The 12,331-nt window shown below is 34.0% G+C and overlaps 1 protein-coding gene across 8 annotated transcripts in view; it reads left to right on the top strand.

The window, feature by feature from the left end:
• Positions 1–12,331, top strand: part of STXBP4 (syntaxin binding protein 4) — a 187,693-nt gene that overhangs the window by 78,740 nt on the left and 96,622 nt on the right. Inside the window, exon 13 of one of the 8 annotated variants that reach the window (XM_063655848.1) lies at positions 2,981–9,185. The exons of the other annotated variants lie outside the window; for them this stretch is intronic. Within the exon in view, the coding sequence (XP_063511918.1) occupies positions 2,981–3,241 (261 nt within the window). The 3' untranslated portion in view covers positions 3,242–9,185. Of the gene's footprint in view, positions 1–2,980; positions 9,186–12,331 lie in introns of those variants that run through there. 8 annotated transcript variants of the gene reach the window in all.

Below are 12,331 nucleotides of genomic sequence, written 5' to 3'. Positions count from 1 at the left end.
TAGAGATCAACAGTAATCACCTGATTTTGAATCTCCCTTACACAGTCCCCCTAGAAAACATAAAATCAACAAAGAAAGCAAATAGAACCATACAGGACCCATATTTTGAATATGACTATGTGACAAAAAGATACCACAGCCTTTAAAGTACTTATAAATACAGTAAGAAAAATAATAATTCCAACAAAACTCCTGAAGCTTGCCTTTACTGAAACCTGGAATACAGAGAACAGAGGAGGCAAGGCTTGAAAAATTCTGAAATAAAGAGTAGAGAGAAACCATGAATTAGATGAAGAACAAACAAAATCACCTCCAGAAAGAGAAAATGTAACAATAAATGCCAAAATACTGGACATATGTCAAGACTTGGTGGTTCTTAGCACTAGCTACAAAAAAGAGACTTCAAGGTATGAATGCAGTCAAAAATGGCAGCCTTGAAGAATCATTGTTTCTGAGGAAGAACCAGATAAATAGAGAATGGATAGAATTCCTTGGAGACTAGGCAATGATGGGAAAGAAGGAAATAAGAAGGGAAAATTAAGGAGCTTACAGAAATGAAAGCGGAGCACAACTTACTAATCCACCCACCCTACCCTATGACCATCAAAACAAGATCCATAAAAGAAACCGCACAGAAGGGAGTGCTCTTAAACTAAGAACTTTTTCTGTGAAATAAAAAAGAATAGAACAAAAATTCTATCTCCATCATTATAAAACAACTGAAAAAATCAGATGATATCAATGAAAGCTTTCCTCCTGATGAAAACTTTCCAAAACAATTTAACCACAAAACTTAAGAAAAATATAACATCGCAATCCATACTCAAGGGAATTTCCTCAAATAAGCATTTGGGCTAAGAAAAACACATCTCAAATGAGAAATTAAAAAATAGTAATAATAGATATTGATCCCCCCCAAAAAAAATCAGGAAAAAGTGAAATGAGAGTTGATAAAACTTAGGAAAGAAGGAAGAGACAAAATCCTATCAGAAATGAAAACCAAATTACAAGTTGCTCCAGGAAGAATATAATCAAGTGAAAAGGCAATGAAGAAAACAAGAAAAGCAACTAGGAAAGTGAAAATATAATCAAGAAGTAAAAGAGTTTCTTAAAGAAATCAATCAAAATAACTGAACAGCCTAATACTTAGAACTATAATCCAAGAAAACTTTCTAGAATTAAAAGAAGACTTGAATCTAATATAGGTACTGGGGAAATCTGACCTGGAAAAATTACTCTACAATATATTCTAGTAAAATTATTAGATTTTAGAGGAAAATAAATGCACAGTGCCTCCAAGTAAAAAGATCAAGCAACTTATGAAGGCAATAGAATTAGACCAGCATTAGGTTTCTCAAAACAACATGCAAAGTAAGGCAATAGTGGAACAACATTTTCAAGACACTAAAGGAAAGAAAGTATACAAAAATATTTCATATAGCCAACCTGACTTTAAAATATCAAGGCCATAGAAAACAGTTTGTGATATACCAGTACTAAGGGAATATTTCACACGTGGTATTCCTGAAGAACTTCAGATAGGATGAGTTTTATCCAACTAGAAAATGCCTAAAATAACTTTGGAAAATGTTCCCAAATGGTGAGAACTTCATATATTTTATTGTACAGGTGAGACTAAAATGAGTCAGTGCATGGATGAAAAAATAACATGTGAACATTACATGTGTTAACAAAAGTCAAAAGATGCAAATTTTTTAATGGGAGGATAAGAAAGAAAAAAGAGGAAAACAGAATACATCATTTTGTTATATAAGCAAAGGGTAGCAGTCAATAAATATCATTTAAAACTGATATCAGATAAAAATTAGGTAAAAATAGAGGAGATAGCAAGCACTTAAAGAGTAATAAGGGAAAGGTAACCTATAGAATGAAAATACAAACCTTCATAAACACCAAAAAGAATTTTTTAAGTAAAAAGGACACACAAAGAAATGCAGTAAATATACACAATAATTTCAACATAAGACAGTTTGATAGAACTGCAACCAAACATAATGGTTATCTTAATTAGCGTGAAAAAGATCAACTCACCTATTTTTTAAAAAGTTTTTCAAAAAATGTAGTTTGCCAAAACTGACTGGAGTAAAGATAGAAAGCCTAAAAGGCCATTTTCTGTAGAAGAGATAAAGTAAGTTATCAAAAAACTATACTAGATAAAAGGACCAGGCAAGATGGTTTCACAGAGAAATTTAACCAAACCTTTGACAGTCTCAAAACTATATAAATTGCTTCAGAGTATAAAAAATGAAAGAAATTTTCCAAATTCTTTTCATGAAGCAAGTATAGCATTGATGTATAAACTTAATAAAAATGACACAAAAAAAGAAGACACAGACTAGAAAAACAATTAGAGGCATATGACTTGGAAAATAAAAAAATAAAACTGTCTTTTTTTGCAGATGATATAGTAGTAATCTGGAATACCCTGGAGAGTGATAAAAGTAACTCAGTAAGTTGATAAGCTAGCAAGATATAAAATTAACATGCAAAACTAAATTGCATCCATATACACAAATAATAACCAGTTAGAAGTTTTAATAGTTGAAGAGAAACCAAAATTATATAGAAAAATAGGCAGAAGACCTGAACAGATAATTCATCAAAAAACCTATAAAAATGTCCATTAGACAAATGAAAAGATACTGAATGTCTTTCTCTCATAATAAAAGAAATGCCAGTTAAATCTATACTATCATAGAACTTCTAGCTTCTAAAATCATTAAGTCAAACCGTCTAAGGAATGATGGAATAAGACTCTGACGGAGGACATTCCCCAATAAAAAATAACTCCAGAACCTAAACATTTAATAATAAGCAACTACCAAAGGAATTGGAGAATGAATATCATCAGACAAATTGCTCCTTCTGGAAGAGAAGCAGAATATTAACATGTATCTAGAAGTAAGAAGTAAAAATTATATGAAATGGTATTCTTTTTGTTTGTTTGTTTTTGTTTTAGATGGAGTCTTGCTCCATCCAGGCTGTAGTGCAGAGGGGCACGATCTCAGCTCACTGCAACCTCCACCTCCCGGGTTCAAGCGAATCTCCTGCCTCAGCCTCCCATGTAGCTGGGATTACAGGTGCGCACCACGACGCCCAGCTAATTTTTGTACTTTTAGTAGAGATGAGGTTTTGCCATGTTGGCCAGGCTGGTTTTGAACTCCTGACCTCAGGTGATCTGCCTGCCTCGGCCTCCCAAAGTGCTGGATTACGGGTGTGAGCCATTGCACCGGGCCTGAAATGGTATTCTTAGAGAGGTGTCACTCCTTTCTGTATCTTTTATGAACAAGGAAAATTAAAAATACACCTGCTTATTTTTGTAAAAGAAATCAAAGGAGGGATAAACTACACAGCAATGAGATTGATTACCTATAACATGGGTAGACATGCATGTTAAGATACAGGAAAGAGTGACACTTCTCTAAGAATACCTTTTCATGTAATATTTACTTTTGTGTACATGTTAATATTCTACTCATTTGAAAAATATATTAAAAATTAAGATGGAAAGGGGAAAATAAACCTAAAACTGCAAGTGTACTGAAGAAAATGAATCTAATTGTATTTCAAATGAATACCATAATTATGGTAAGGAAAAAAAACAAAGATAGAACCAATTCAAGCAACCAGTGAATGCAGTATTTGTGTTCAGTGTTTTGTCAGGATGGAATTGAGTTGGGAAGGAATTTCATACAAGTCCTAAACCTTTTTTTTTTTTTTTGGTATGTTTTTTGTTTTGTTTTATTGTTTTAGTGGTGGGGCAAAGCAGTTCTGAAACAATTTTAGATGCTTTATAGGTCTGAGCAAATGTGTTCATTGTTGAGAAGCAGAATCTCAATGAAAAAGAAAAGACAAAATAGAATGAATGAAGTCAAGAAAGGACCCTGAGTTGGGTGTGATGGTATGCATCTATAGTTCCAGCCACTTGGGAGGCTGAAGTGGGAGGATGGCTTGAGGCCACAGTGTGCTATTACGGTGCCTGTGACTAGCCACTGTATTCCAGCCTGGGCAACTTAGTGACACCTTGTCTCTTAAAAGGAAAAAGAAAGAAGGAGAGAACCCTGTGGGATGGGCTTGAATTGGATGTATCATTGTGAATACATCATTTCTTATATATGTATGTGCATATGAACATGTATGTACACAGGTGTATATATATATGCATGTGTATATGTACAGATGTTCCTCAACACAATGGGGCTATGTCCTGATACACCCAATCCAAGTTGAAAATATCAAGTAGAAAATGTGTTTAATACCCCAGTAAGCCTATTATAAAGTCAAAGAAACATTAAGTCAAACCATCATAAGTCAGGGACCATCTGTATATGTATATTTTCCCTAGTTCTGTGAACTTAAAGGGCTAAGAAACAGACACCCTAATAACAGTGAGCACATTACTATATCTAAGTGTCCAGATACCACTCCCCACTAGAAGAAAGCCAGGCTACTCAGAGAAATGACTAATTACAGAAACAAGGAAGAGTAAGTAAAATATAAGCCTGGAATATCTTAATATGCCAGAAAATAAGGACGTGCTCAAAATGACAGGGGCATATCACAGGGAACTAGCTTGAAGGGGCTTCCACTGGCCAAATATGGAAGAACTTGAGTACCAAAATAATTTAGTACAGTAATGTATTGCAGACTATAGAAGAAATTGTAATTCACGGTATCATTCGTAAATTGATTAACTAATTAATAGGGAGAAAGGAGTACTTTTGCCCATAGTAGGATGTTGCATACTGACTGGTAATTGCAGAGAAGCTGCTAGATTTGGAAATCAGTATTTTACATCTATTTTAATAAAGACTTGATCAGGCACAAATCATTCAATGCTAAATTTAGGGGAAAATTTTGATGAAGAGCAGAATATTTACATGGTTTTAAAGTATCTCTCTACAAACTGCTTATTAATTGCAAGGGGGTAAAATAGCAATTATACAGTGGAGAAATCAGAAAACACCTTGACTGGTGCTAAATGTTGATATCACCAATGAAGAACATATATGGGCATTGTGTGACTCCAATGTGATGCCCAAAAAATGACTACAACATCACCTGTGTAGTTTTCTGGGCAAGAATGTGTAACCTGAATCTAACCATGAAGAGATGTCAGGCAAGCTCAAAATGAGAGAAAGTTTTGTTTAAAAAAAAAAAATAGACGTGTATGACGTGTGTGTGTGTGTGTGTGTGTGTGTGTGTATGTGTGTATGGGTTGTATTCTTTAGAAATGTCAATGCTATTTTCTTAAAAAAAAAGGCAATAAAAGTTTACAGGTTAAAAGATGCTAAAGAGACGTGAAAACTAAATACAGGATCTGACTCCAGACTGGATCCTGTACCGGAATGGGAAAAATGCTATAAAGGACATTATTGGGTCAGTTGACAAAATTGGAATACAGATGGTAGATTAAAGCATTGAATTGATGTTAAAATTCCTAAATTTGTTAACTGTACTGTGGTTATATAAAAGAATATCCTTATTCTTAGGAAATATGTGGTTATATAAGAAAATATCCTTCTTCATAGGAAATATTGGAGTTTTTAGGGATAAAGGTCCATGATGTATATAACTTACCCTCAGATGGTTAAAAAAGTGCATGTATAATTATATATATGTGTGTGTTATTTATACACATATATGTAATTGCATTATGTATAAATATTACATATATGAATACATATGTGAGCAAGATTGAGAACATGCAAAATCTCAGCAACAACCACTTACTATCAGTGGCTTACAAGAATATATTGTTTCTCACTCATGAACATGTTGGCAAAAGCATGAACCTGGGGAATTAGGTAAATCTGGGTAAAAGATATGAGGATATTCTTTATACTATTCTTGCAGCTCAACTGAATATTTGAAATTATTTCCAAAGTCAGGTTTTTTTAAAGTCCTCTATTTTGGGGCCAATTTTCAGACCTCATTTTATTCAATATTTTTGTACTTCAATTGATATGACTTTTTAGTGCTTTTCATTCTGCATCTTTTATACCTCCATGAGTTTGTATGGCCAGATCTTTTTACATTTTAGTGTTTGCATCCTGAAAATGGACATTTACAAATCTTTCTTGTTAGTTTTTATATATAGGATAAATTAGGGGATTTTTCTCCTAACTTTACATTTTTCTTTTCTCCTAAAGGCTTGGAATATATAAACTTTAGAATATCAACCATGATTGATAAAATAATAATTGTATTAAAGGCTGATGTAAGATGTGAATCTAAAGAAAAATAGCGGTTTTTTTCTTTTTCTAGCAGTACCTACTTTTTCCACATGAGGCCCTCCTGTATTTATTTCTGTGAAAGGATTGGTTTGTGTTATTAAGAAAGGTCATGTCTGCATGAATAAGTAATCTAAGGCTAATTTGTATTAGAATTTAATAAGACAAAAAAATGAATATATGAAAAAATATATAAACAAAAGAGAGACTCTTATATGGTTCACAGTGAATTGGCCAAGCACGGTGGCTCACGCCTGTAATCCCAGCACTTTGGAAGGCCAAGGTGGGTGGATCACTTGAGGCCAGGAGTTCAAAACCAGCCTGGCCAACATGGTTAACCCCCATCTCTACTAAAAATACAAAAAAATTAGCTGGGCATGGTAGCACATGCACATGCCTGTCATCCCAGCTGCTCAGAAGGCTGAGGCACAAGAATCACTTTAACCTTGGAGGTGGAGGCTGCAGTGAGCTGAGACTACACTGCTGCACTCCAGCCTGGGTAACAGAGTGATATTCTATCTCAAAAACAAAACAAAAACAAAAAAAACAGTGAACTGGCCTAAGGATAAGTGCAGTAGATAATGGGGTTTGGAGTTATACCTTTGGTTTATACCCTGACCCTGCCCCTTGCTAGCTTTTGACCTTTGTCAAACTACTTCACCTCTATGGGTCTCAGCTTCCTCATCTGTAAAATGGGTTTGATAATAGGATCCTTCACAATAGTGTTAGAGGTATTAAGATAACATACATAGATGATAATGTGTATAGCACATACCACTCAACAAATATTATAAATAATAGAAGAAAAAATATTAAGAGGTAGAAATGATTTGTACTAACTAATAAAGAGGAGGAAAATGTAATTTTAACTGAGGGCATAAGGGGACTTTTCATAGATAAGGTGGCACATGAGCTGACCCAGACACAGAAAGGCAGAGCATTTCAGGCTGAGAAAACAGCATGAAAATCATGGCATAAAAGGGGAAACTTGCTTGTGTTTGTGGTCAAAATAAACCTTCTTTTCTATGCTAACTTTAAGTTATTTAATATATTTCTGTCTTCATGTCTGAAAAAGTGTTAATAATATCTACCTTATAATTTTTTCATAGGACTTGAGAATTTAAGGGCCTAAACCTGTCAGGAATCTCATTTTGAATACCAGTTTTGACATGTATTCTTTTGTCAACATCACTATCAAAGGCCCAGGAACATAAGGGAAACACGGAAAGATGAAGCCGTTAGGAAATGACATTTGGGTGGGTGTGTTGGGGCCTACACATATAAGCAGTTGAATACCAGCCTAAGATCTTAGAGGACTGCCATTTAAAATATTTGACAAGGAGAGAAAAATGAGCAACTGTCTCCACGTATAATCTGATCCCACTCTTTCTTTCATACTCCATAACCAACTTGTTGGGCCTACTTTTTAGAAATCACAGAATTTTGCCACTTTTTGCCACTTTTCACCACTTCCATCAGTGGTCTAAGCCGCCATCAAGTCCCACCCATGTTACTATTATAGCTTCCTACCAGATCACCCTACTTTTACCCTGCCTCACACCCATACTGTCTAATCTGAACAAAGCAGCCAGAAATATTGTTTTAAAACTGCACTTAGAACTCTCCAGGACTTTCCATCTCAGTCAAAGTAGGGCAGAAATGCTGCAAGTAGAAACCTCCAAGTAACTGTTAAAGCCTATGAGGGCCTACATGACCTGCTGTCCTTTCCCCATCCTAACACTCCTTTTAAAATACCTCAGCTCTTTCCACACTTCTCCCCTCCACCCCTCTACTCATTCTTCAGCTCATCTGGTCTCTTTGCACCATCTTTCCTCTAACCCTTACTGTGTGTGGAGGAGTTTCTTTTAGTATAACTATTACTATCTTACATCTTAAATAATTTACTTACGTTTTGCTCTTTATCCATGTCCCCCAACTGGAGGGTAAGCTTCATGAAGACAGCTATCTTGGATTTGTTCTCTGATTTATCTTACAACAATAGCTATTATTAGGTACTCAAACATTTGGTGAATGGATAAAGGGATAAATGGAGGACATACTTTAAGGTTAAACTGACAGCAAGTTGGGAAGTACCTGAAGATCAGATAAAAGGCTGTTGTAATAGTCTAGAACAGCAATGTCCCTTAGAAATATAATGAAAACCACTATATATTGCTATATTTTCTAATAGCCACATTTTTAAAAAAGGAAAAAGAAACAGGTAACATTAATTTTAATATACTTTATTTAGTTGGATTTATCTAAAATATTACTTTAGCATGCAGTAATATTTTTAAAATTCATTATGAGATATTTTTACCTTTTTTATACTGTATCTTTGAAATCTAGTGTTTTTAAAATTTAGAGCCATCTCAATTTTTACACTGAATTTTCATTGGAAATACTGGATCTGTGCTTAGATTTAATAAGATTTACAGTTGAAAAAGTAAATTCACATACTCAAATTGTTCCAAACTTATTTTAAAAGTTTCTAATGACTGAATTGAATACCAAAAATCTTTTTCTTTTAATATTTACATCCACACTAACAGAACTATTTTATTTTTTAAGAAGAATTTGTTTTTAAGCAAGATCTTTTCAAAGCTACATCTGATAAGTACCGTCACTAATTCTTGTCAGCTCAGTATTATTAGCATAAAATTCAAGCCCGGGAGATGGAGGCTGCAGTGAGCCATGATCATGCCGCTGCACTTCAACCTGGGCAACAGAGGAAGAACCTGTCTCAAAAACAAACAAAAAAACTGGCCAAACCCAGTGGCTCATGCCTGTAATCTCAAAACTTTGGGAGATCTGCCAAGGCAGGCAGATCGCTTGAGCCCAGCAGTTCCATTCCAGCCTGGGCAACATGGAGAACCCCTGACTCTACAAAAAATATTAGCATCAAATTCAAGGAGCATTACAAATAACAAAAGCAACTCTAAATTTAGCAGTATGAAGAAAGCATACTTCAAAATTTTTTCAGTTTTCATAGCCAATTTATGTAACACTATCAATAATTATGATCTACATATTAGCTTATAGTAGAAAAATAGGTAAAATCATTATTTTTATTTATATTATGAAAAAGTTCAATTTCACTATAAATTCTTATATTTATCTAGCTTCATAAACTTTTCTTTTCCTTGTAATTTGTAGTTTAACTCATTTACATGCACTGTGATATTAGTGAGAAAATGTAAATCACACTGCCATTTTCTTTAGTCTGGTTACTGAATATTAGATGCACATTTCCTTTTGTTTAAGAAAACCTTTAATTGGAGTTAAAAGTACAGAAAATCTTTGCAAATCTCTTTCATAACTCAGCCAAGAAGTATTGGCAAATAACATAGCATCAGAAAATGTATTGTCTTCCTTTTTTCTTTTAACAGTTTTATAAACTACTGATGACTCAGAATTTACGTGCATATACTAAACAGTGTTAGCAACTGTATCTGTGATGTTTTTCATAAAATCAGCTTGAGAAAACTGAGCACAAATATTTTCAATATGTGTCATACAGTGGAATAAAACAATAAAGCAGCCTCTTTCTTCTTTGAAAATGTCAATAAATTCAAATTTTGTTGTTGTTGTTTCTAATTTTACTTTGAGTTCTGGGATACATGTGCAGAACGTGCAGGTTTATTACATAGGTATACATATCCCACGGTGGTTTGCTGCACCTATCAACCCGACATCTAGGTTTTAAGCCTCTCATGCATTGGGTATTATCTTTATGCTCTCCCTCCTCTTGCTCCACCGCCTGACAGGCCCCAGTGTGTGATGTTCCCCTCCCTGTGTACATGTGTTCTCATTGTTCAGCTCTCACTTAAGAGTGAGAACATGCAGTATTTGGTTTTCTATTCTTGTGTTAGTTTGCTGGGAATGATGGTTTCCAGCTTCATCCATGTATCTGCAAACGACATGAAGTCTTTTCTTTTTTATGGCTGCATAGAATTCTATGGTGTATATATGCCGCATTTTCTTAATCCAGTCTATCACTGATGGGCATTTGGGTTGGTTCCAAGTCTTTGCTATTGTGAACAGTGCCACAATAAACATACTTGTGCATGTGTCTTTATAGTAGAATGATTTATAATCCTTTGGGTATATACCCAGTAAGAGGATTGCTGGGTCAAATGGTATTTCTGGTTCTAGATCCTTGAGGAATCACCATACTGTCTTCCATAACGGTTGAACTAATTTACACTCCCACCAACAGTGTAAAAGCGTTCCTATTTCTCCACATCCTCTCCAGCATCTGTGTTTCCTGACTTTTTAATGATCGCCATTCTAACTGGCATGAGATGGTATCTCATTGTGATTTTGATTTGTGTTTCTCTGATGACCAGTGATGATGAGCTTTTTTTCATATGTTTCTTGGCCGCAGAAATGCCTTCTTTTGAGAAGTATCTGTTCATATCCTTCACCCACTTTTTGATGGGGTTAATAAATTTAAATTTTTGATGCAACATAGCTGGAGCACCATTTATCATGATGAAAACTTGTTTTTTATTATCTACCTGAAACTCTTTTTTGACAGATGTAAAAGGGTTAAAAAATCTACACTGCAAGTTTGATTTTTTTAGGCTGCAAATCAACATTTTATCATAAGTTTGGACGCCCTTTGAGGCAGTACATGCCTGAAGTATGAATTTGGTAGTGTCTCTTGCATGATATGGCCCACTGAAAGCTATTTTAATCAATTGATCGTTGATGTTCTTAGAAAGTTCTTATAGTCGATGGGCATTTGTTTTATTACTTAATTGAATATCCTCCATTTTTTATAAAATACGTTTCCCAGTATTTTTATCATAACTGAGATTACTATCTCAATCTAAAAATGGTTTTCTTTTTTCTGCAAAAATTCTAGCCATTTTATGGTTACAAATGTTGGACATTTACTTCTGGTGACTAATTTTATTTATTTTTTTTACTGCTAATACAAAACTTCTTATCAAATTCACCATTAATTTACAAAAATGGCTATTAATATTATTCACTTTATATATATTTCAAAATTTTCTTATACAGTAAACACACTTTTTACAAATTGCAATTGCATCATTCCAGTAATATTACTAGCTAATTTATCTCCATTTTATTCTGCATCAGTAGTATATCTTCACTTTACATTTAATTTAAATTTAATATTGTCCATACTTATTTTATGGACAAATTTTTACTAAATACAAAAAATAATTATAGCCTAATAAAAATAAGTATTTTAATTTAATTACTAATATGATTTACCTAGGTATCATTGTAACTCATGCTGATTGCATAAAATATTCAGATAAGCCTACTGTGTGTACATATTGGTGTGTAAAAAAGGATTTATAATTAATTAATTTTTTGACACTGACCACATCAGTTACGTGTTTATGTATACTACTCAACTGACTCATGTGCCTGACACAGACATTACAGTTCAACAATAATATCTTAAATGATGCAGTGATTACAGTGAGTTAGAGTTCTACCAAAACAATAAAGTCTTGTTTTGTGAAAAAATAGTTTACGTTTCTTGAGTTTTTAAACTTAAATGCAAACTAATTATAATTAAATTAAAAATTTGGTTCCTCAGTCAACTAGCTATATTTCAGGTGCTCAGTAGCCACATATAAGTAGTGGCTACTGTGATTGGACAATGCTGATCTAGAACTCTACATCCTTTCTACTCAGAGTGGTCAGCAACAGGAGAAATATCAGCAATCAGGAACTTAGAAATGCAGTCTTAGGTCTTGTCCCAGATCTATAGAATCAGAATCTGCACTTAACAAGTCTTCAGGTGATTTGTTTGCACCTTAAAATTTGGGAAGCCCTTGTCCAGGAAATAGGCAATGGAGGATTTAACTGGGTGATCATAATAGTAATATACCGAAAAGGTGTATGCAGAAGATACCATGAGGATAAAGTCCACCAGATTTAACAGTGATAGAATGTGCAGTAATAAAGAGAAACAACAGTCAAGGCTTTGTAATTTAGTGACTGAGAGGCTGTAATGATGCAATCAACAAAATAAGATAAATGAGATTGAGGGTAAAGATGTGTGGATTCAGAGTAGTACTTAGTGTATA

The sequence above is a fragment of the Pongo pygmaeus genome, chromosome 19 (genome assembly GCF_028885625.2).
Source record: "Pongo pygmaeus isolate AG05252 chromosome 19, NHGRI_mPonPyg2-v2.0_pri, whole genome shotgun sequence".
Classification (NCBI taxonomy): Eukaryota; Metazoa; Chordata; class Mammalia; order Primates; family Hominidae; genus Pongo; species Pongo pygmaeus.
The sequence above is the reverse complement of the archived record's forward strand: the minus strand, read 5'-3'. Positions and strand labels throughout refer to the sequence as shown.